The 25,880-nt window shown below is 38.6% G+C and overlaps 1 protein-coding gene and 1 long non-coding RNA gene across 4 annotated transcripts; one reads left to right on the plus strand and one right to left on the minus strand.

The window, feature by feature from the left end:
• The first annotated feature begins 5,354 nt into the window (after nucleotides 1-5,354).
• Nucleotides 5,355-24,110, plus strand: LOC116936663 (protein big brother). 3 transcript variants are annotated; one of them, XM_045169099.1, is made up of 7 exons: nucleotides 5,355-5,702; nucleotides 6,992-7,343; nucleotides 9,433-9,519; nucleotides 11,502-11,609; nucleotides 20,563-20,679; nucleotides 22,539-22,688; nucleotides 22,791-24,110. In XM_045169099.1, the coding sequence occupies exons 2-7, from the start codon at nucleotides 7,149-7,151 to the stop codon at nucleotides 22,833-22,835; spliced, it is 702 nt and encodes a 233-aa protein (XP_045025034.1). In that variant the 5' UTR covers nucleotides 5,355-5,702; nucleotides 6,992-7,148; the 3' UTR covers nucleotides 22,836-24,110. The 3 variants fall into 3 exon arrangements, with proteins under 3 accessions (XP_045025034.1, XP_032799769.1, XP_032799770.1); XM_032943878.2 differs by lacking the exon at nucleotides 5,355-5,702 and adding an exon at nucleotides 5,709-6,012; XM_032943879.2 differs by lacking the exon at nucleotides 5,355-5,702 and adding an exon at nucleotides 6,051-6,272.
• LOC116936664 lies at nucleotides 9,290-10,217 on the minus strand. The gene is made up of 2 exons (XR_004401797.2): nucleotides 9,946-10,217; nucleotides 9,290-9,830 (listed from the first exon to the last, which is right to left on the minus strand). It is a non-coding gene; the product is annotated as an uncharacterized LOC116936664 (long non-coding RNA).
• Nucleotides 24,111-25,880: the final 1,770 nt, after the last annotated feature.

Raw genomic sequence — 25,880 nt, forward strand, 5'->3', positions numbered from 1 at the left:
CAAAAAGTGTTCCTTTTCTCTGGCCACCTCGGGTTGTATGGTGGTGCCATTTTCTGCGACGACGTCATCATTATTTTGCGCCCCAGTGATATAACAACAAACAAGGAACAAAAAGGACAGAAAGCCATAAAAATTTACATCCCTAATAAATACTTCTATGCTGCTAGTTTTTTTAATGTGTAAATGGGCGCCAGCCGCAACCAATAATAAAACGTAAAAGTACACACACACACACACACACAAAGAGATAGAAAAAAAAGAAGATGAAAAAGAGTCAAACAGTTCTTGCGTATGCGCTTATATTTATGACTTTAATAGGTCACGTGCCGTGGTGACGTGATACCCGGACGTAAGAGAAACACACCGGCTCCGTGTTTTATTATTTTTTCTTCGCTTTGTTATTAAACTGCGTCAACGCACAAATCGAGACTAATGGCTCGTTTAAATTCTCAACAAATATAAAAAAAATTAAATAAGCGTAGAATTTAAGGGAGGCCAATTCAGCCCTTTCACCGAGTTAAATTGGCGAACGGATTGAATAGTTTTCGAAAGAACGCTGCAATAGTTTGCATTTCAATGGCTTTTTTATTCAACAACGGGGGCGTATTGCGCCCCCCGACTGAGCGATTGGACACGCGCCCGCGTTTAGATATTACACACATATCTATCCCTCGTAGGAATAATTAGTACATAAAATAAAAAAAGGGATCCTATACAAGGCAGCAGCGTTACATGACGTTTCGCTAATTGCTCGTGCGCAATGTATTGTGCGTTGCGGCTGTTGCCTTCCGAAAAAATAAAAGATAAAAATAAAACGCGCTAGAATTATTTATACGATCCTTAAAAAAAAAAAAAAAATTGGGTGGGAGGGGCGCGGAATTAAAATGAATTTAATACAAAACGTTTCATTCCTCCGTAACGAAATATCATTTCCCCTCCATAAAACAAAAAATCCGAACTCATAAAAAAAAAAAATAGAGGGACGAAAGAAGAAAAAACAAAAAACAAAACAAAAATCTGCCTTGAAATTTCTATTTCGATGGGAAGAACCTGATAAAGTATAAACAACTGGGCAGAGTTAAAAGCCATTGGCCTTGTTAACATGTGAACAAGAAAGAAGCCCAAAGTGAGACAGTCTATATGATAGCATCACTTGTCATATTATTTATTATTTATCGGCGCAACAACCAAAACCCAAATGTTTTTTTTGTTTTTTGTTTTGTTTTTTCTTTTCTTTTCTTGAGGTGGGCTTTTTCTTTATTTTGGCTGTGTTGTTATTGTGGATTCGGATGGTGAGTGTTTTTCCCCCCTCCATTTTCGGTGAGGCGGCAAACGGTTGCGGCGACTGCGGCAGCGGCGACGACATCGAACCGCCCGGCAATTAACACGACAGTGTCTCCAATAAAATAAATATCAAGAAAAAAAAAATAATAAAAAATAAAAAGATTTAACCTAAACTCTTCTATACATATCCAACCCATGTTTTTACTGTGTGTACACAGCCTTTTTGTTGCTTGTTTGTCCATGTGTGTTGTAATAATAAAAAGAAGAAGATCCCAGTTGAACCGAAAAAAAGAAATGCCGCCGTTGTCTGCCTGCATCTATTTATTTTCAAAAATCTTTTTTTTTTTTTTAACTTTATTCCTCCCCTTCAGTCCTATTTATTGGACGGCCCGACACATTCTCGAACAACGAATCGTATACAGCTATTGGGTAAAGCCAAAAACAAATTAGATAGCCATCACTGGCAGGCCGAACAAGAAGAGTAATAGATATAGCTAATCCCATCTCGCTCGAATTGTTTGTTTTTTTGGAAACCGTATTCTTTGTCAGCCGTTTGATCGGCTATCTTTTTGGCCACGTTAGACATTTCTGCTGACCTGCTGGACTTATTGAGAACTATTCGAGCATTAGCGCAAAAGACTTTAAAATGACAATCGCGGCGTAGAAATCTTTAGGCGTGTCCTACAAACCAAACACGGAGAGAATAAGAAAAACAAGAGCTTAGGAAAAATGTCTAGTATTTTGTTACGTTTTCGGTCGGATTTATTTTTGTGTGTGTGTGTACAGCATACCGACGGGTAGATCAATTATACAACCGAAACAATGTGGAATTAAAACAATTTAACGGAATGCGATTGTCCAAAAAAAGAAAGGAGAGAGAAGCCAATGAATTCAGATTTTTCTTCGGGTGGGAATATTATTATTATTTTTTCAAAGTAAAAAGGAAAGAATCCGTCGGATTCTTTTTGGCTTTCCTAACCCCTCCTTACAGCCGGGTCCAAAAAAATAAAAAAAAAAAAAGACTATAGGCCTATATGTATATACATAAATATCTACATGTCTATACGATCCCCGTGCATATTTATTGGAGGCCTGTCGGTTGACTATAAATTTATGATGCCCTAAACAAGGAGACATTTTTCGGTTAAATTTTTTTTTCCCCCCTTTTTTTTAAAAACTGACCCAGATTGAATGTCAATGTGTTATCTTTGACTTCAAAATCAATCTACAGTTTTCTTTATTACTCTTCAAGAGGAAACAACCAAACATGTTTTCGTGTAGCCCCAACTACTAGACTACGTCGATAAAACACTTTGAAAAAAGAAAAAGTTTCACTTCCTGCCTTTCGTTGTTGCACACAGGATGTTGTATATACAACAGCTAGAGTCGGATAAAATTGGAGGGCCCCGTAATCAGCTGAACGCGGATGCACCACTACGTATATAGATATATATATATACATATACATATAGGCTATACATACATGGTGAAGCATTCGCTGCGAGCGTTTGAACGACATCCTTTGACCGCCCGCTATTTTGCCGGATACACTTTAAGAAAAAAAGGAAAAAAGCTTGGAGCGTGTTCCAATAAGTAAAAGTGATTAGATGATAACGGTAGGTTTAGAAAGAAAAAACAGACTATAACAACAGGAAACTAATAACTGGAAAAGAGGAAGACAGCGGCCTAAAATATATAACAAGCGCAACAACAAACAAGGTTCTTTTGTTTACACGCGACCTTTTTAAGAAAGATGGCGGAGGCAATAAAAAGTTACAAACATTCCGGGCGGAACCAAAACAAAGTTTTCAAAATTTAATTTTCGTGTGTGTGTATAGTAGAAATCTGTTTTAGAAGAAAAAAAAAGATGCAACAAAATAAACAAAAAAAAAATATATGAAAAGAACAGGTGGAATATTCTAAAGCGCACTGGGAAACACATTGAACCGTGATGACGTAAAAAAGAGGCACACATGCGAGACTCATTGTCAAACGTAGAAAGGGGGATGCCGGTTTGAATCGATATTGAAAATTCAAAAAAAAAAAAAAAAAGGACGGCCCGTAATGTTTGCTCGTGTTGTGCATACTATGTGAATAGGGTCAGCTGTCGCCACCTGGGGTTCTTCCATAAGCCGTTCGTCATATACACGCAACAACGTTAAAAAATTTCAACAAGATTTGCTCATTCGGCTCGTAACGCCATGATAATTAACTACGCTCAAGTGGGGGGGCGCATTGTCAATCTACTTTAGCTTTTTCCTTGATAACTAACAAGAAGACATCATGAAAGATTCGAAACCGAGTCGACATCATAAGGAAGTAGACGTATACGTATATACCTGTACATCATTCACAATGGCACTTTGGTAGAGCAATCCGTTCGTGTTTTATTATGCACAAGAAGCTAAGTGCTTTTAGTGCATTGGTCATCAGTGATGAGTTGATAATGGATATATACACTTGCCAACAGTTGCAGAGAATGTTGGCTCTCTATGGAGGCAAAACGTGTGGGTGGCCTTTGTGCTGTCAATTGTTTTGTTTTTTTACTACTACACACTATACACACACGCACAGCAGTTTAGCGACAGTTTTCTAGCGGCCAAGTGCTAATCGTTCCAAAACTTTGTGATGGTCTTGTTTTTCGTTTCTTCGATCAACCCAACGACAAAACAGCTGGTGATTCAGGACCTACATGTAGTCTGCTACTATACGCGTTTCCCATTTGTTTTTTGTTTTTTTGTTTTTTTTTTCTTTCTTTCTCGGAAAAAAGAAAAGGGGGGAGGTGGAGGGATCATTACAAAACGACACAAAACATCAACGTTCATTATATTCGTTATATTAGCTGAAAACAGCCCATTGTGTGTATAATAGACAAGCACTTTCTTCGAAAAAAGAAAGAGGTTCATTTTCTTCTTTATATCCTTTGCTGGGCTTCCGTCACAGTATAAGAAACACTAGACGGCCCTGGCCAGCCTTTTTTTTTTTTAATGCTTATTAAATAGGAAAGAAGGGGACTGCAGTTCTGTGTAATGAGCCTTTTCTTTAATGGTAAAAAACAAAAACAAAAAATGGGTTTGATGGTATTGTACACTGTTTCTTTCAGTTTAAAAAAAAAATGAAATGATCTTACGTGAAGAACATAAGAATTCAGTTTTCGAAACCTTCATCTTTACGTATTTCCGGTCACAAAAAAAAAAACAAAAAATAACAAGAAAACTCTATTAGTGTTTCGTTTGTTTTTTTAAGGTTATGGAGCAAAGGCGTACCGTTAAACACCAAGACGGGCATTTTAAAGTGTGTGTCGTGAATTTGTGTTGCGTTTAGTCGTCCGCTTTTTTTATTTTTTTTTTTTGTTTGACATCTATAAAGGCAGGGCATGTAATATGGTGGAACTCCGCCCCTTTTCCGTCATGGCTACTGGTCTTGACACGACATCATCCATCAGAGGAAAAAAGGAAAAAAACAAAACAAAAAAGGGCAAGGCACAGTATTGAAAAGAAGGCTGGCCATGAAGCAGTCACCAAACGTGTGTGCATAGGAAAGCGAAGCTGGCCAGCGTCTAGCGCACGCACGCACATCAAACTAGACATCATACAAATATAGGACACAGGGGGAAGGAAGTGTATCCCTCTCTTCTTTTAACCCACCCACCAGTGAGGATGGCCACACCCATCGACTGGGACGGAGGGACGGGCCTGCCGAGGAAAGGAGAAGGAAAGTGGGCGCAGTCAAACAAACTGGAAGCGCACAGTCTGTTTTCGGCCGGCTTGTTTCTCTTTTATTTTTCCGTACATAGCCAACCCATCGACCAATCACCTTCTTTTCCCTGTTAGCTCCTGCAGCAACTGGAACTATTTATTTATTTTTTTACTTCAACCACCGCTGCTACTACTACTACTACTAGGCTATAAGGCTTGTATAGCCATAAACACACACACACACACAATAGCTGCTATATATTCCGGTCTTTTTTTTTTTTGGGAAGGGGGGGAAGTCCGAATGGCTATATAGCCCGGTATATATATATATGTAGACACCCAAATAATGGCGGGTCTAAGTTTGGGGAAAAACACAGTCGAGCTGTGAGCGTTGCCGACGGCGGATTAGACCATCTCACATTTTCTCTCTTTCTCTGCTCGTTCGTTTTTGTTTTTTTTTGTGTTCTTCTTCTTCTTCCTATACACAAGGCTACCTATATAGACGTGGTGGAGGGAACAAACCTTTCAAGAAAAAAAAAAAGAAAAGAAAACGGTGAAGAAGAAAGAAAAAGAGTTTTTACCTACACACGGAGCGCAGTAGTTGTTCAGTCGTTGCTCCGGTCTCGAACTAGAAGGACATATACGCAACAGTGGCCAAAAAAACAACATATATATATACATATATATATACACTCTGTACAACAACAACAACTTCCCCCCGTAAAACAACAATTTTGTTTTTTGGGTTTTTTTTTTTTTTTTGGTTTGTTTTGGATTTTGGTGTTCGTTTGAATCGTGTTCAAAAACTTCAGTGGAAGGGGGAGGCTGACTCGAAAACGTTTTTCGTTATTGAATCAAGTGTTTGGGTGGAGCGGCTTCCCTTTTAATATCGCCCGTTTTTTTGTTTTTTTTTATTGACTCAAGTGCTTGCGGTGTACGACAATAACATAGCAGCATCATAACGTAGAAAGAAACTAAACACAAGTGGTGAACGTCTGCAACACCTGTGCGCGTCGGACATATATCGCCAGTACGTACCGCATCTTACCTCGTGCTTCTTGTTTTTACCTTGATACATTTTATTTTTGGTTAAACCCCCATTTGGTAGCGATTAGAGCTTATAATAGAAAATTGGTTTTTATAAATAACGTTAAATTGCGTGATTGCGAGCGTTTTAACGAGTGGTCAATAAAAGGACAAGTGTTGGGTTGAAATCGAAAGGCGTTTAGATATAAAGCCTTGGTGGGCATAGCCTATAGGCCAGCCCTTCTAGGGGAAAGCGTAATTCGGGTAAGCCAGTTATTTTCTTGTTATGTTATCGGTTTAAACAGGAAAAACAAGAGTGTTGATTTATGTGATCGTATACGTGTACAATGTGATTGAAGCTCGAGAGCTCTGTGCCTTGCACACTTGAAAACGAATAAAATTGTGCGGCTATAGTTAATGAGGTGATTATTCATGTCCATTTGACCTGTAAACAAAAATCAAATCAAATCGAGCTGCTGGAAAAATCCTGTTGTTAACGTTGAGTCAGTTGCCAGTTGTAAAGTTGCCCTAATCTTCCAAGATTGTTTAAGCGAGCATATCGATAAGAAAATTTGGCTCTTTTGAAATTTTCTTTAATTTCCTTTTCTTTTTTTTTGTTTTTGAAATGATCTGACTGGAGACTCTCATAGAACTCGTGCGCGCAAACGCTTGACAGGAGCTTAATCAACACCCCAATCAAAAGGAACAATCTCTTTGGTTTTTTTTTTTCTTCTTCTTTAAAGACAACATAAAAAACCATCAAAGATATTTAAAGTAGAAGAAGAAAAAAACCAAAAAAAAAAACCGGTCGTTCTTTGGGCTGCTGGGTTTCTTGCCAGTCAACTACCGGACCATTTTGGGCGGAAGAAGGGGGGGGGGAAGGGAGGAAATAATGTTATTGATTTCTTGTTCAGAAATTCTTTCGTCATTATATTACCTGTACAGTTTAATTCAATATATTTTTTGTGTTCTATTTATTTCAGGTCAAAGTCAAAGAAAAGAGAGAACGAAACTCGAAATTGTTTTGACCGCTGATGACGGTTGATTTTTCACGCGGGAAAAGTGCTGTTGTGTCCAAGTGATTGACTTTGAATAACTCGTGTGACTTGTGCGACTTCTTGTTGGTGAAGCAAACAAGAAATGTACAAGGGAATGAACCAAACGGCGGCCCAGCATCTGCTGTCCAGCATGTTGCCATACGATTCAATGGGAGGTATGGGCCTGTACGAGCAAACTAAGCCCAGTTTGATGTACAGAGTCCCGCGAGTCATTCCCGATCAGAAGGGCCGCTTCGAATCCGACGAGCTCTTCCGTCGGCTCAGCCGCGAATCCGAGGTAAGGCCATTGAACAATCCATTTCTTTCATTTGATTTCCAGCTAAAAGTGCTGTGCACCTTCTTTTTATATCATTCCATCCTACACACACAAAACCCAACTCATTTTTTTAAAGAGTATCATTGCTTCGAAAATATTAAATTATTATTATTTATTATTATTTTTTTAAATGCGACCTACCAAATTTTATGTAGCAAAACATTGACGAGGAAAACCCCCGGTGAAATTGAATATAGCGCTCGTATAAGGGAAGAATAATAACTTTGTGGTATAGAGATTATATTCTCGCGGTTTGATATAGCCACACAACACTCTCAAACATTTTTTGTTTTTCTGTTATTTTAACACCCAGAATTGTATAGATAGACTTCTTGTTCGTATATATATATATATTCATATAAACATATCATATCCAGATAATAATCAAAAGCTATATAGGCTTCACGCTTCAAACTCTTTCGCCCCCGTGTTTTCAGTATGCACGTATTTAACTGTCCAGCAAAAGTCATTTTCCTTTTTTTTTTTTTCGAGACACATTCCACCCTGACGCTGTAATAATACTATACACCGATCAGAAGGCCATCCAGCAAAGAAAAAAAAACTCATATATTTCTCTCTCTCTCTCATTCCCTTTTCTTATATATATTTTTCCGTTAAACACGAAGTTCTTTCGTCTTCTTCTTGTTCACAAAAAGTCATTATATTATATATTATTGATCCACGCTCGGCTGAGCAACTCTCACCAATGTGTTATTGTCTGCAACGGGGGAGAAAGAAAAAAAAGAAGAAGGGAACTTCCAGAAAGAAAAGAAAAAAAACGCATAGACGGCCCTCCCGCTGGCTAAAGTCTCCGTCTCTGTTGTTGTGTGAGAACGTCGTCTTCGAAACGAGCAACTCTCTACACCACGGGGATTTTCTTTTCCTTTTTTTTAATATAATCTATTTTAAAAGGTGACAATAATAAGAGCGCCCCCATATACAAACGCCATTTCTACTGAGCATTTTTTCGGGGGCCGGACAAGAGGCCAGTTTTTGAGATGTGAGCAAAAATAAATTGAGACAGATGATAATGTGTTTGAAAAGAAAAAAAAAAACGACCTAAATATATATGTTGCTTCTTTCGTCGCCATAACAATGTCGTTTATATCTTGACCTTATTGTCCGTCGATGACTTGTTCATTTTCCTGGATCGTCTTGCAAGGGCCCAACTGTACATAGCGGTTAGCCCTCTATATAGGATCAAAAAGAGGCAGGTCAGCTAAATAGAAAAGGGATATGTCACCACTATGGTAGACATTTAACTTTTTGGCATAAATAGATCCCCATGATGTCTATCGCTCAACGACAGTCAAAATGTTTGCATTTTTGGCTATTCTCTTCTTTGGAAAAAAAAAAAGGAAAATGGACGGGTTTTCTCTCTCAATCGGTCATCTATTGATATAATAGCCTATTTACGGCTGCATCTTGTATAGGCTGTTAAATAAAAACTGTGCGGAACAGACGATAGTCAATGCGTCACACATCGACAGAGGAGGACAATAAAAATAGAGGATCATAATAAAATCAAAAGATGAGCTGGAGGAAGAAACGCATTTGCAGCCGCCCTCTTGTCCGGCATTGCTGCTAGAACATTTGTGTAATGGCTCCATTGATCTATGGCACATTCGCCTCTTTTTTTTTGGGAGCCAATTGTTAGTGATTTCTTATTTTTAAAAAGCGCGCGCTTTTTACCCCCACACCAAAAATGAGACAACTTTCGCCGTTTGTGTTTAAACGTGAAGCTCCAACCGAAGAATAAACTGTGGTCATGCTGGCGGTTGGTGGTTGGCCACATTCGAAGCTAAAAGATATAGTAGCCTACTAGATATTTAATACTTAAGAGGGACAACAACAACAACAAAAAACGTGATATAATGAAGTGGTCGACGAAAATTGAGAGAACCGCGTTCATTTCTATATGACGTTTATCATTTATTTGTCTGTTTACATCTGTTTGACATGGCAACTTAACGTCCCATTTCTACGAAACATTTAGTTGTACTATGTTTATGATTGATTCAATCCTTTGATTTATTTCACACGTATTCAGGTGAGGTACGTCGGATTTCGAGATCGACCGATGGAGGAACGCCAAATGAGATTCGCTGCCGGATGTCGGGAAGGACACGCTGAAATCGTGAGTAGACAATTTTCTTTCCTTTAAAAAAATAAATAAAATAAATAAACAATTCAAATGGGCAATAAAGAGGGAACATCCCCAAAGTGGGCAGATGCTCCATAATATGTTCGCCTATATATATGACACGTAACTGATGAGACGCTAATGAGCTGCTTGGATGTTAAAACTCCGGTGCCGACGCAGATCAAACTCTTGAGGGACTTGCTAACAAGGAAGGCAAAAGAAGAAGGGGAGTGGATATAACATTCCCCCCCTCCTAACCAATAGGGGGAGAGAGAAGACTGCCAAGAGAGATCACAAGTCAGCGTCTAAATATCACAGACGCGATGACGATAGAAAAAGAAGTGGATCAATAAGATCCTCGGGAGCCATCAGTTGGGCACTGTGCCCGTTATGCCATATACTTTTGTGTAGGTTATATACTTGCGACTTGCGCTGTTTGATGCTTTCCAACTTTTCTTCTCAACCAACCGGATGATATGGGTTTTGATCCGTTCCGTTAAATAGAAGAAGAAGAGACTTTGACGTTCTTGACGAGTTGCAAAACGAATTTGAACGAAGGTTAACGTTGCCGCTGACTTTTTATTACAAAAATGACGTAACTGTGTAGCGATCGATACGAGTCGCAGGCCCAACGTTTCATGTCTGCACACAACAATAAGAAAGACGCAACGCATTTTTGTTGTATGTCAACGGCAAGAGACGTTATCAATGACACACTCGACTAAACATTTTCTGGAGAGGAAAATGTTAGTCGATAAGCGAAATGATTTAACCGCAAAACAATTCTCAAGAAAGAGTTTTTCTGTTTTTTTTTTTTTTTCTAGCTAAAAATAATCTAATCAACATCCTGTCGATTGACAAATCGCCAAACAAAAACGGTTCAACGCTTTTGCTTTTACGTTTAGATTTGAAGACGACGTGAAAAAAGCAAAGAGATTTGTCAATTCGAATCCCCATCAACAGCCGAAGGAAATTGTTGTTTTAGCCAATGAGGAAACTGGACAAAACAGGAACCCAGTTGCACTCATTTTTCCAGGAAATTCAAAAATTTTTTATATACATTCACGCTCGGCTAACGTTTAACACCGACACTCGCAGCTATTGATTCTTATTATATACGAGCCGGATTTCTACGTAAACGAATGGCAAATGCAACGGTGGCGTAAACTGGAAGTTCTTGAACAGCTGAAATCAAGGCGTCCTTGCGTGATTGTCAGTTAGGTTGTTCTTTAGATGCATCTTTTGTTTTGTTTTTTTAAGAAAAGAAGTGAAAAAGAACGGACTTGGGTTTTGTTTTTTTTGTGTCTTTCTCGAACTTGACGGGCTTCTTAAAGTTTGGGTGGCCGCGATGGCCGCATGTATTCACAAGAAACGGCGACCGAACGACTCGAAGAAACGGATTATTTCTTTTGAAAAAGTACAGTACGATGTCCCTGGGACACGAAGCGAAGACTGACAAGTGATGGCAAAAAAGAAAAGAAGAAGGATCATTCAAATGGTTCGGTTACGATGGTCGCTACGGCCGCGATCACTTTACACGTCGTGAAGCAAAAGGAGTAGCCTCTCAGTTGTTTTCTTTTTTGGCCGTCGAGGCGAAATTGATACGTGTACTGAAGTGAACCCGGATCACTGAGACTTCCCTTCTTCTTTTTCTTATACATTTGTTTTTCCTTTCACCGATATCAGCTACTCAGATAATGAGCTGATGTGCATATGCGTTAACTGTAGTTCAACAACAAAACTGGAAATGGCTTCTCTCGGTCAAAGAATGTGGCATTCTTCCTTCCACATTACAAGAATGACGTGTCTAATGAAAATTTAGATTAGGACGACAATATGTTATTTCGTGATTTCATTATGTATATACCCTTCATAATTAAATTGAATGCTATACAAGGAAAAGAAACCAAAAATGCCATCTTATAAATTGCAACCCTGAAAGAAAACATTAAAAAAAACCCTTATTTTGTTTATAGGCGATTGTGGCGACAGGCACCAACTTCCAGTTAGTCTTCGGTCCAGGCACGTGGGGTTTCAGCAGCGACGCCAACCGCGATTGCGATTTCGACAAGGAACCGGGCAAGGTAAGAGACACTAAACAATATACGTATAAGAAACCAATAGCCTGCCAAGGAGAACATGTACCGTGCCCACATTTGAGTATAGCCGTTAAAAAAATCAGAATTTTCACTGGGAAAAAGGGTTAAAAAGAAAAGAAACCTCAACAATTCGATAGTTCTCACAAAATGACCCCCGCCCTTTAACTGGCCAGTTTTGTATTAAGCACGTCTATACGTATAGCGTTATATATTGTTTTATTGTTTTCTTTTTGGGGGAGGTAATTCTTCTCCGCCATTGATCGCAAAGTTCGAGGAGTACGCACACAGTCGTACACCATCACAACCAAAGAATATCTATATCTTATATATACGTATACGTCTATATACATTTGAAAAACGGCTGTCGTCAGCAAGGCGAAACATCCGTGTCGTATATATATTGGCCGTTGATATAGCAGATGCATATACCAGTAAAGGGCTGTCGTAAAAAATCAAAGATCTTTCTTTCTCTTTCTTTCCAAGATGAAGAAGCGACAGAAAGGGTCACGACCCAGTGTCTATATGACAAAAGACTGATGTGTCTTGTTTACAACCCTGCCCTCTTTTTTTTTTAAATGCTGGATATATTCCTCCTGTCCGGTCGTAAAACATAACAGCCAACGCAAAAAAAAAAAATACAATAGAGATTTTTTTTTTTTCAAGACACACAACCACAGACGATCCTCCCTCCCTTTTCTTAACCGAAAAATTGTTTTCTCTGTTCAAAATAAAAAATAAAAAGAAAGTTTTGAGCTCGAGCTATATAGTTTCATGTGTAAATTCCTGGTCAACATATTGGCCCTTTTTTATTGCAATTTTAACGAGCCCTAAACAACCTCCACAAATCAATCGCCTTGAAAAGGAGAGAAATAGTCGCAGAAAAATGCGCTCGTTTAAACGCCAATTTGCTGATTTTGGTAGGTCGATGGTTGTCCAGGAGGCGCTTGATGTCTATGCCCACTAGTATAGGCCTAAATGTCACATTTATACGTCCATCCGTGTTTTAAGAACAAAGTTTCCATCCCTCCCCTCAACTTTAAATGAATAAAGACTTGCCTCTTGCTGTGGATATTGAATTTATTGTTCCAGCAAGAAACAAAAAAACAAAGGACGGAAATCTTTCTTGGTGGGCACTCTAACCCCCGAGCCAAGAAACATGTTTTATATGTAGTGCATATAATACATGTATAGGAGGGTGGGGGGGTGACAGTGTAATGTGAGAATATGGCGGGTCGTTCATCCACTATATACCCGCTGCAACTGGTTATGTATTAGTATAGCCTACACACGACGAAATAGGATCCAAGACGTACATATTTCCTCGCATCGGACAGGTCTCTTTATATTTGTTTCTAAGGCTCATATCAAACTCTTGTTTAAGTAAAGATGGAGTCATAGTATATAGACTATATACATTCGGTGTTGATCTGTTCCAAAGAGACGAAGATGCGCTGGATCTTGTTCCATTTGGGCCATATTTTTATATCACTTTCGGTATTTATACACTCTTCTCTCTGTGTGTGTGTATTATAAATTAGTTTGACGATCTCACACAGCGTTAATGATTATAACAAGAGGGTTGGAAGAAGAAAAACAACGTAGATAATGGACCACCGGAGACGATAAACTATCAAATGGCCGAGCATCTGTTTTATATGCGAGAAGAGTCCCCCCCTGTAAATAAAGGCCGTGTGTGTGTTTACTGTTAAAAATTAAATTTTTTTATTTTTTAAACACGGATGCGACCGATGCGAAACATTCCGATTTCATTTTATTTCGTTAAATAGGTAAAAAGGGATACCGCTCTGCTCTTTTTTCTTCTTCCTATTTTTTTTTTGTTTTCTTCCGGTGCCATCGAATAAAAAAGGGGGGATCATTTACGTGCGGAATTGAGCCGCACGGATCGCTTGTGTCTGTCAAATGTTTTCATCCTGTTTGGCAAATGTTTCTAGTTGGCTCCATTTCAACGTCGATACGGATTATACATCAAAGACGAAGAAAGAAAAAAGAACTCGGTGGATACACCAGAACTGGGCACGCGCCCACACACAGACCCCCCACCCCTCAGAGGTTGATGCGTTCGCCTTTTGTTTCCAAATGAATAGCCAAACACACACACACACGAGTGGCTCATTTTTTGAAAGGAACAATCATCTCCCTCAATTAATCATATTTTCGAGTAGGCCAAAACAAAACAAAAATAAATAAAGGGTGTGCCGCCGAAACATAAAAATCTATTTAGCGATGCCGACATTTCAATCAAACAATATGAAAAAGGAATGCGCTTTTGATCGTATTTTTTTCTTTTTCGCTCTTTCTTGTGTGTATAGTCAGAACTTGAAGGATATCACATTAAGAGGCTTCGCATGAAAATACGGCCCATATGGGGTCCTTCTTTGTATTTATCCACTCGACTGATTCCTCCTGAATGTATTTGCAAGGCTCCTGCACAATTGCTATCATGCACTCCTGTTCAAGAGTGCGACCATGTAACGGCGGCCAACTGGCCCTCTTTTTTTTTTTTAGGGGGACTGAAACACACATTTGTATTGTAATCGAACTATCATCCTGCATTTATCACTGCCCTCGCAAACATTTGCCCCACGTTTTCTGCATTTAAAAAAAAAGCGCATAACGAAGACCAGTAGCCGACAGTAGGATTAGCTTTCCCTTCTTAAAATTTACATCTATTTAAAAAAAAGAGATGCTTTTGAATGAGTTGAATTGCTATTTTAAAAAAATGCGGCTCGATAGTTCGTCTGCGGAATGTTGGAATTCGAATCGGCAGAAAGAAAAAAAATGAAAATAGGATCGTATTAGAAATGTCTAAATAAGATTCAAATTAATCCATTCGATTTGAAATGGATTCTTTATACCTTTTCATTTTGTTTGATATCAACCGGGTATTGAAAACGATTTGAATGCGCATTGAAAGGAATTGCGAGTCCGCCGCAAATGTTTTTGTTGTTGTGGGTTTATGTCTCGCGGGGGTCTCTCTCTACTGATTCTTTGCGGTGGTTAACCATTTGTTACATCTAACTTGCTATATATATACTTCTAACTGTGTACATACTGGATAGATATGTAATGTACAGCGATGGCCACAAACGTTGCCACGCTTTTTTTGGTCAACCAAAAATGCCATTTGAACGGCCGATTGACTGTCCGTTTAACAAAATAAGGTGGGACAGTCTGATTTGCTGAACGTCTCTCATCGTATATCAACTAAAACGATAAATAATCGGCATTTTAATAGTGAGTGACAGTCCCAAACCAAAATAGCGCTACATACGAGGTCAATAGTTGCATAACCGTGGAACACACGAATCAATATAGCCATTGCAAATTGTCTTTTTCAAAATTCAATTGAAACAAAATCGTTCGGGGTTTCATTTTGAACGTTTTATTTTAAAATTTACTTATACACATCAGCATCAACTTTAATTGGCCATGGAACTACTATATATATATATCTGCGGCTTGTGTAATTTTGTTTGGCTTATGTGATTTAAAAAAAAAAAAACATTTGTCCCTGAAGCGAAAGGTCCTTCCTTTCATCCGGTTAGTTTGGCCTTCCACGTAAAACAACAACAAATTTGATATTTTCCCTGGCCAAGACACACAAGACACGCTGGTGTGTGTCCCCATTTATCAGCTAATATACCCCCCCACATACACACACACACACAGGTAAATATATATATTTTTAGCTTCGGCGCCGTACTTCCGAGCAAAGTTAACATTACTCGGCCAGCATTATATAAGAAAAGTCTTACGGCTCTCAAGTTCACTAGACCAGCAAAGGGGAACACATATAATAGAAGCCATAAGCGCAGTGTGTAAGAAAAGGCAAAAGAATATAAGGACTTGGTATATAAGTTTTAGCAGCTTGTCTTTTGCTCACTCTGTGTGTGCTGCTGTGTAATACCATCGTGTGCGTTTTTTCCTTTTTTAATGGAAAAAAGGAAAAAAGAAAAAATTTAAACGGGAAGAAAGGAGTCGCCGACGGCCATGGAACAATCGCTGTTTAATTGAGTGCAATTAACTTTTTCTTTTCTTCCTCCCTCTCAATTCTCTTTTCTTTTTTCTTTCTCACTATATAGATCCCCCCCTCTTCTTCCTGGTTCCAAAATAGTCCCTAAAAAAGAAGACAAAAAACAAGATGGTAGCTAATAGTTAGTGAAGGGCTTATACAATCTTATATAAGCTGCTGCTTATACTTGTCTTTTTAACACAGTGTATATAGACGATACTCCCGCTGTGTGTGTACAGTGTCTGCGCTTGTGTAATAGCCTGAGACACACACGCACACACACCGCCCCCATTCGTCCCACCCTTGAGGCGAGTTGTTGAAGAAAAAAAGAAAAAGGTGTTATTACCCTGAGCCTTTTTTTTGTGTGTGTATACATCTAGTATAGTAGTAGTAGTAGTAGTAGCTAGTATAGAAGTTGCTGCAACAGTATACATATGAAGAAGAAGAACTGTGTGTGCAAGCCAGGCTGATTATTGCCGACTTCCGGAGTCAAAACTTCTCTCTGCGCCGCTGGGGCTCGTCGGCCATCTTGGTCTGGGAGGGTGGGTCGCGGCGTCGCAATCTGAAAAGCTTTTGAAATCATTCCGTTTCTAACTCAGTTTTGAGAGAGAGAGAGAAAATTGGAAGTCATTTCCGGTATTGACTGCGCACGGTTCCTCTTTATCCACATTGACGAATCAAGAAGAGATTGAACAAAACAAAAAAAGCAATGCAAATGTTTTGTTTTGTTTTTAAAGAAACAAATACTCGTGAATAAAAGTCAAAACTTTTTTTTTTATTGCACGTTGATCAGCGTAGCTTTAAGCAACTTCCGCTCTTTTTTTTTCTCTTTCCGAGAGGATGTCGTACTTTTCAATTACTGAAATAGTTAAAAGTCTTTTCTTTTTTTTCTTTTTCTTTCTCATCCTCAATTTTTAATTGTCGTCTGCAAGGCACGCATCGTTTATACATTTCAACGACTTTGGTCTGTTTCTTCGCTTGTGATTACCCCGGGATACCGGAGGATATGGGCAGGGGGTCTATTATCGTATCCCCGCAGCGCGCGTTCCTCCATTTTCGTTTCTTCCTCTTTTTGTTTTTTAAATAATTGTTTCTATTTTTAATTCTTTCTACAATTTTTTATTTTATTTCTTTTTAATAATTCGCCCCCTTTTCCTCGCCTTTGGGGGATGTGTCGCATTAGTGTCTTATATTGCCATCCATCATCGTCGTGTAAGAAAATGAAAGTCTCTGTAATTAGCGGTACACGCAGTATAAGGTCAGATCCGCCCGGAAGAAGCGCATTCGCTGCTATTTACAACAACAACAACAACAAAAAACGAGCGGAAGTTAGAAAAAAAAAATTATTTCCTTTATTTAATGCCGGTGTAGGTGTAGGTGGGATCGATACGAACTGGGTGATGCGCATGTGCCAACAGATCCCCGACGTGATTGGATTGGGCGTCTTCCTATCGGTCAGTCCTCCCCCCCTTCCGTTTGACTAAAACCTCCTACACCCGCTCTACCCCTTCCACGTTATTTGCAGCGGCCATCAGTACTATAAACGGCTGTCATCATTAAAACGACGATGGCAAAGAGCCAACGATTATTATTGACAGACACACAGTAGAGTGATGATCCCTACACTCGCATCCAATAGCTGAAGGACGTGCTCCTCAAATGGACTGCGATGGCATAAAAAGCCCTTGGCAATGGAGGGGCGGTTCGCTCTTTGGAACGTAACAAAGAGAAGACACATCATCGTCAGCTAAACATATTTGTTTGTTGCTCTTTGCGCAATGAAGGGTGGATGGATGGGGGGGGGGCGTCGGCAAAAGTCGGCACAAACGAGAGAAAATATACACGTACTAAAATAAAATCAAGCAAGTCAATTTCGTATAAATAGACAAACGTTTTCGACGTGTTCCCAACGCGCACAGCAAATGCGTCCAACGTCATTTATACTTTTATTGCGACATTCAACTCGTTTTTGTTTTACTATACGCAAGAATTTAACATCGTAGAAGGGGCAACAAAAAATGTAAAGAATAAAATCAAATCAAATTGGATTTCCCAGTAGATAATATATTAGATAGGATATAATTTATTAAAAGATGAATAGAGCCGACATCCTCATTCCTGTAAATGTTGTTGTTGGAAACCGACAGCATAAGTTGAATGTTCGAACGCATTCCGGGCACAGCGAAATGGGACAAGCACAAAACACAATGAAATAAAATTTAAAACATTTCCCTTCTTTCATTTTGTATTTTCCTATTTTTTATCTAGGGGGGGTTATAGCCTATTACTACGGTATATCAAATAAATATAAGAAAACTGACGTGTGTGTGTGTGTGTGTGTAAGGAGACGTGTCTTGTTTATGTAATTGGATCTTCTTTCTTGTCAGAAAGAAAGAAGAAAAAAACCATTTCTCTAACTTGAAAGAAATAAAGAAGAAAATGCTGTTCATTGGTGAACCGCCGGCCCCAGAGTCGCTTCTCTTCAAAAAACTTTCCTGTTTTGTTTTGTTGCGGTTGTTTTTGCAACCTGACGGACACGTATTTTCTATACGTGATGCCAGCTCTTTATGCAAAGTATATCTTCTTCCACTTACCTTTTTTTCTTTCTTTTCTGCATCTCATCCTATTGAAAACATTCTAATGGCAACATCTCTTCTAATGAAAGCCTGTTTTGCCGTTGAACCAACGACTCGCCAACGGCTTCCTGGACATATGAATGATCCCTCGTCGTTTATTCTAATGTGCGTGTGTGTGTGGGGGGGGGGGATCTAGTTGGATTATTTCAGCTACTAGAGTGCTGCACACTTGTTTTTGTCTTTCTTCTATTCGTTTTGAAGAGCGTCCAGGTGTTCTGATTAAGTCGGCCGCAAAACGAAAACATGAAAACCTGTCCAATTTGATGCGCTTTTTATTTTACACGCCCTGCATCTCTGCGTAGGACAATATCAGTCAAGTAGCTTCTTTTTATGCTTGCGATCGTAATCAGTTTCTTTAAACAACGAGATTTAAGAAAACAAAACAAAGAAAACAAACCTGTTTTTTTCTTCTGCCAACGAATGGAAGAAGGGAGACACGAAATGTTTCTTCAATAACACGAAAATAAAATTCCTAAATAGATTTCTTTTTTTTTTTTGTGATTTCATTTGTGCTGTTTTGTTTCTGGTTGTCTCATTTACATACAGTAAGAACATGCGGCATTGGTGACACGCAATAAGCCCAAATTCCCTTTTCTTTTTAGCAAACAAATTTGAATATTTACATAGATGGGGTGTTTGTGCTACAAAAAGAACCAATTTATGTAAAAATGATGTTTTTCCTTTTCCCTTTTCTATTTTGGGGGTACTGGCTAGGAAAAACCAAACGAAAAACCAAAAAAACAAAAACGAAAATGCTTTTTATTCAAATAGACCGGGTGCGTCATATAGACACGTATGATCTAGTGCAGCAGGGGGAAGAGATGAGGAAAACAAAAAAGAAAAGGGAGAAAAATATTTAAATTTGGTTTTCGCTCATACGAACGATATGCCCTTAGGCGAAGGCAGGTAGTCGCACGTGCTCCACGGTTTAACCTTGCGTTTGAACGTTTATTAGAAATGACCGATGTGTGACTTGTGTGCATCAATTCTGTTACGTAGTATCCCCCCCCCCTAAAAAAAAAAAACATGATTGAAAAAAATAAAGGAGGGGTGACCATTTTCCTCGTGTAACAATCAACTGTGTTTTCTAGGTAGACTCGGCAGATGTTTGTTTTTTTTTTTGTTTTCCCTGGTCGACTGACTTCCTACAAAACACAACACCCCAAAATTATATTTTTTTTTTCTCAGAAAAAAAAAATGAAATTCTTTTTAATTACAAATGATGGCGAAGTAGTTTTTCTTCTTCTTTTTTTTTATTTATTTTTTATCAAGAAACACAACAAGAAATGATGTTTCAAAATCATTTCGATTATAGCTTCCCAGCAGGCCAGGGAAATGAGTTGTTGCCGCCATTTTGAAATGGATCGAATTGATGTGTGCCTTTCGAAGGAAGTGGGGTCGGCTATATTCTCTAACTATACCTGGACCGCTGTGAGGATATGTTTGACTGGACGGCTATTTCCAGTTAATATACGCCACTCTTTGGTATTCGTATTGGTATGGGTAGTTTTGTCAAAGTCGAAAAAGAAGCCCCCAAACGGGTGTAGAAATAAAGAAAATAAACAAAAAAAAAATCCCAAAGTTCCAACAAAATCAGCTAAAATAAACTGACAAAGAAAAAGAAAAAGAAAATCAAGGTAAATGTGAAAACAAAAGAAATGAAGCAAGCAAGGAGGTAGATCTCTGTTTTGCTCTGGCATAAGGACATGGCCGCTGCTGATAATTTGTCCGCGTCAACTGTCTTGTCGACAGGTCATTTTTATCAATAAAGCAGAAGAAGAGACGCGGCAGGTTGAGTAGATCTACTAGTGTAGAATCTTTGCCCTCTATATATATACAAACAGGAAGGCAGGACGAATAAGAAAAGAAAACACAACAATGGCGTTGACTATATCTGTCCTCTCTTTCTTATAGACTTCTCCAGTGGCTTCCCCTATTTTTACGTCGTCTCATTTTCTTTTTTTTTCCTTTTTTTAAGAAAATGCGGAGCACAGTGTATTGATATTTATAAATGACCGCTGATAGAATCACATTTCCATCGTCCTTTTTTTTTCTTTTCGTCTCCATTTCTTATTTTAATTTCCTTCACCAAAAATGTTTTCCTTTTTTTTCTTTAAAATGAAATAAATACGACTGAAACAAAAGAGCTTTGAACTTGCCTTGAAAAGAACAAAAATTAATTGCTATTTAAATTTTTTAAGTTTGAACAAAATATTTCATTCCATTTCGCATACATGACATAATGATATTCAAATTTTGTTTCTTTTAGGTTCACATCAAGTCACGTTTCATTTTGAATGGCGTTTGCGCTAAATGGCGAGGCTGGATCGACCTGGATCGTCTCGACGGTGTCGGTTGTGTCGAATTCGACGAAGAAGCAGCTCGGGTGAGTCATTTCAAATCATTATTTCAACCTCCCCCCCTTCCCCTTGAATTATTATGAAAACCACTCCGCACTGCTGTGGTCGGGACTCTTTGCCCTATGATTGAATGATTTCCGGTCTCGATGTTGTCAATTATCAAATGATCGGAGCGTCTCTTCAGAGGACTCTGTACACGACCCGTCAAACAAAGATGCCGAACCGTATCGTTGTCTTTAATAATGGCGCGGTTGAATAATATCCTACGTCACGACAGTCAGCGGTTGAGTCTTTTCGTTATGATATGCAAGTTAATAAGCAACTGGTTGCAACAGTCAATTGTTTTTCACGAACTGGTGTGGCTTTCGTTTTCGTGGCCGATTGGCGGCCGGGGCAACCCACCGCAGCCACACACGGGAAATTCGCACTTATTTATTTATTTTTCTTTTTTTATGTAAATAGACGTGAAATTGAGAGAGAGGGAGAGAGAGAAAAGAAAAGGTGATGACAATAGAAGAAAATAACCACATTAGCTCAACTCTTTTTTTTTTTTTACGTCTATACTTTTCCAGCTACTGGATGCGCAGCGCTGCCATTTTGTTTTTCCTTTCCAGGAGCAAGTCTCAGAACCCACCGTATATAATATTCAATATGCACGCCATCACTGGTGATTGAATAGCCTCTAATGATAGAGTGTGTGTTTGTGAGCTCCATTTTTTTTCTTCTTTCCTTTTTGTGGTTACAGACCGCGTCGGTTTCAAAAATTTCTTTTGCATTCCCCCCCCACCGTAAATAGCGCAGCAGACGAAAAGAAAACGTTAGCCGGGCGAATAGAGACGAAGAGAAAGGACACAAAATGGCTGACTTTTCGATGAGCGATGACTTATACCAGCAAAAGAAAACAAGCTCTTTCATTCGAATTTGGTTTCGATATTCAAGAATTGAAGCCCTTCTGAAAAATATGAAGAACAAACTCGTCTGCAAAGAAATAAAAAAAAAGAAAGGACCTTCTATTAGACAAATGACTGTGGGTTTAGCAGAGGGGGGACTACCGGAATATATGCGGCTGATTGCAGCACATAGGCAAATGAGTTGGGGGCATAAGTGTCGAAAAGAAGAAAAGGTGAAAACGAAGGGGAAATTGGCTGTGAATGTTGTGGCCCGACGTAGCGGCGCCGACCTAAACAGCGCCCCTAACCGCTTGGCACGTTTGTGTGTGACCGAAATAATCATCCGTGCACCTCTTAGCTGTCCTATCCATTTCCTAAAAAAGGAAATAAATCATCAAAAAAAAAAAAAGATGAGAAGGGAGGTAAACAAAAATAAAAAATAAAAAAATGGTGATACCTTCCACCACAGCGGCTGACTTGTGTTAAGGCCTCGTAACCGAAACACGCCAAACGACGATCAACCCAAGTGGCGGAGTCGCAATTGAGAAACGACGGTTTTCACGCGCGTTTATAAGTTGTGTGCTACTTTTGTCTCTGTTTTTTTTTTCTCTACATTTCAAAAACATTGAACATTTACATTTTTTTTTTATTGTTTCAATTTTTGAAAAAATGATGTGCACGTCTTTTAACAATCAATTCGTCATCGTCTGTCCGACTAATCGGTTTCGTCCCTCTGAATATTTAACGCTAAACTACCGGGTGGCAATAACAACAGCGATGATGATAGCCTCTTATTTTCACGGACGATCAAGTCATTCAGACAACAAAAGCTCCTAATAATGGCGTGTGTAATTGAATTTTTTTCAACTGATTTCGGGGCCTGAAATTATCGTTAAAAATATATATAGGCTTTAATCGCTAGTTATATGTGTCTGTAATAATAAATATCTTTTTGCGGGAAATTTTAAAATTCATTTTTTGTCATTGAATGTCAGATTGAAGATGTTTACCGACGGGAACAAGTGGAGCGTTTCAATCAGCGCTTGCGCGAGTTTGAAGAGGACCAACGGGCCTATCGCAATCATCACGTTGCTGCAGCCGTCGAACGCCAATCGCAATCCGAACACAATCCCGACCTTGTCGATGTAAGTTTTTCTTTTTCTTTTAGCCTTTAAGCATTTCCTGTTGCTGGGGATAATTAAGAAAAAAAAAAAACTAAAATTAAGGCGATGTGTCCATCTTTACAGGCGCGCAAGAAGATGGATCTATCGGCTGGCCACGCCCCTCATTGAGTACATTAGCACACCATCGGAGTATTTCACAAACCAGAACTTCTGTCTGCGGCCCATTTTTTCTGTTTTTTTTTTTTTTAATGAAAATTATTTTGTCTTTCCACACCAATCGTCTCAACCAATCAACAGTTACGTTTCAGTGTCTATTATAACAGGTTGAATATTCGGCTTGTTTTTATTCGCTATACGATCGAGAAACTATTTTTTCTTTGGTGTTTTCATTGCATGATAATGATATATCGTATATACGCAAGCGATTCGGACCGCTAGTCAGGTCACACTTGAATTATGTTTCACACGCACGATGATGTTTTGCGTGTGGGTTTCTCTCTCTCTTTCTCTCTCCAGTCTGAATTTTATATATTTTTCTTCTGGAATTTTCCTTTGTCCAAACAAAATGAGATCGTGTGTGTGTGTGTAGAACGTGTTTTTTTTTTTTCATTTGATTCTCAATTGGGATCTGAAATTCGTTTTTTTTCCCCCCTATTTAAATTTTGAAATAGAATGAAAATTTCAAACGAGATCGAGTTAGAATACAGTTGAAAAAAATCGATATAATTTTTTTTATACATAAACAGAAACAGTTTTGATTTAATAAAAAAAATTCGGCTTTGAAATTTTGCGTGTGAATTTTCTCGAATTCAAAGCAAAAATTGGATAAATTTAGACACACATTATCAGTAAACTATAATAATGAATTTAATATTATTTTTTTGTTTAAATTCGGCTTTTTGTGTGAAAACAAAAACAACAAAACACAGGCGTTAAAGTTCCTCTCATCCTTTTTTTGTTTTTCATCCGGAGTGTAGAAAATAATCAAAGATGAACCCCTTCCCCCTCAAAAGAAAAAAAACTCCTCCTCCATCGTTCACCATCATTTAGACCACCTCAACAACGTTATTATCTATACTGTCCCATATGTATTTACACACACCCACAAATAATTGTTTTTCTTTGTGTCCTTTCATCCACATTTTGTTAGTTTTCTTCCATTTCTTTCGTTGTTGTTGTTTCCAGCACGACGTATCGATTGTTCCCAACAGAAAGTTCGAGACACACCCGTCATATTTTGCATAATGAAATGCACGCACGATGGGACGGTTGCGTCGTGTCCAATCATCGGTTAATTTTTGCAATTTAGCAATCCCGTTCGTGCGTGTAACCGATTTTTTGTTGTTGTTGCCGTGCGTCTTGTTGTACAGTTGTAGGTGCGTGTGTGTTTTACGTGTGCGTGTATGTGTCCACATCCAAATATACCGTATATCATATACAAAATGACGCGCCATTCTAACGTTCATTTTCGTCCCCATTTCTTTGGCTCATTTGCATCTCATTTACATATCATTCTTCCCAAATCGACCGATCTTTTAAATAAATCACTCAAAACTATAGCAAGATATTTGAATTTCCCTTCTGATCTGTGCTGAATGTGCCACAACAACAACAAACAAAAAATGGATTTACATTAAACGTTGGAAACTTAAAAAAAAAAAAAGATGGTTATCGAATATCGCCCGGCCGTCTTGCATCGGCTACAGAGACACTCAAGTGATACTTTTTGTACATCTTATCCTATTTCTGTTTTTTTCCTTTCCGGCAAACGATCCGATGCGCAACGGACGTCCACGCAGATTGACAATAGCTTCACAGTGTTTTTTTTAAAAAAAGATCCGTTTTATTTTTCTTGGGTATTAAAAAAAAAAAAAAAGAAAATTACATCTTACATATAATTGACCAGTTTTACTTCAGTTTATTGTTATACCCTGCCCCTTTTTGTTATTGTCGAATGGCGTCTGTATAAATTTTCTGTTTCTTTCTTCACACTGCGCTTCCGGCTAACGATACCGGCTACTTGGGTATTCTTACGCCAATAAATCGATGTCTGTTTTGTTTGTTTTTTTGTTCAAAGGAAAGACTTGTTTCTTTCCCTGCAGCTCCTCTTCTTTCGTATGTATTTTTCTTGGTTCAGTTTATAGTCGTCTGGTTCTCGTACCATGTCGACATCCGAAATTGACAGGGATTTGTTTTCTAGCGATTCATCCGCACGCCATCGGGGTTTCCCAAGTCACCGGATACGTATTTTCGGATGCCCTGCAGGTTGTCCTCTCTTTTCGTATATAACGTATATAGAACTTCCCCTGGAACGTTGTTCCGATGTTCTTGTTACCTAACAGCAACAAGAAAGGGACACAAAATAATCATAGATTTCATTTTTTTAGAAAAAGGGGGGGACTTTGCTTTCTGTTCGTTGACTCTTTTCTTAACATTGATTTTCAATAGCATCACATCATCACTGCGTTTATTAAAAAAAAGCTCTTTGGAAAAAAAAAATATGACCCTCGACCGGTGAAATTTGTTGAAAAGAAAAATGATTTTTTTTTTTTCAAAAGAAGAAGCAACAAAAGACGGACACCCAATCAATAACCGCGCCCCCCTTTCGAATGCGACATCAGATGTAACAGTCAAATAAATATTCAAAAAAAAGGGGGGGGGGCTAAATGAAGAGAAAAGTGCGAACAACGAAAGACGTGGACGATTACTTTGATTTACCCCCCTCTGAAAATATTTTCATAATAACACGTTCACACATCATAGCCTTCCGTCTATTGATTAAAAAAAAGAATCACACCTTCACAGAGCCTGTGTGTGTGTTTTTATTCAGAGATATAAAAAAAAATAAAATGAAGACCCCCCGTCGTGAACCTAATGACCTCCCGCTGTTCCTGGACACCCCGTCGTCTTGCATCTCTTTTGTATATCTTTTCTCAAACAACTTCTTTTTTGATTTTCCTTTTACCTATTTATTATATTTTAGGAATCCCAACAAGCAGCAGCAGCCTATAGACATCACAAAAGATGACATTATATAAATAAGCAAATCAACATAACTGTGTAACAACCGTAAGTCTCATTGAACAAGCCGTTGAGAACGATGACGCAACACTTTCAAGTGTCCATCTTGTTTGCTGATGCTATATCCGTTTATCAAATCGCGTTATAATGTAGACACAACAACATTCACGTTTGTGTCTGTCGAGATGAGCC

The sequence above is a fragment of the Daphnia magna genome, linkage group LG1, assembly GCF_020631705.1.
Source record: "Daphnia magna isolate NIES linkage group LG1, ASM2063170v1.1, whole genome shotgun sequence".
Classification (NCBI taxonomy): domain Eukaryota; kingdom Metazoa; phylum Arthropoda; class Branchiopoda; order Diplostraca; family Daphniidae; genus Daphnia; species Daphnia magna.

What these genes read in the sequence shown, in the direction of transcription:
- LOC116936663 (XM_045169099.1), top strand. Translation starts at nt 7,149, where the DNA reads ATGTACAAGGGAATGAACCAAACGGCGGCCCAGCATCTGCTGTCCAGC. An exon ending in GGCTCAGCCGCGAATCCGAG is followed by an intron (nt 7,344 to 9,432) that starts GTAAGGCCATTG and finishes ACACGTATTCAG; the next exon opens with GTGAGGTACGTCGGATTTCG. An exon ending in TCGACAAGGAACCGGGCAAG is followed by an intron (nt 11,610 to 20,562) that starts GTAAGAGACACT and finishes TGTTTCTTTTAG; the next exon opens with GTTCACATCAAGTCACGTTT.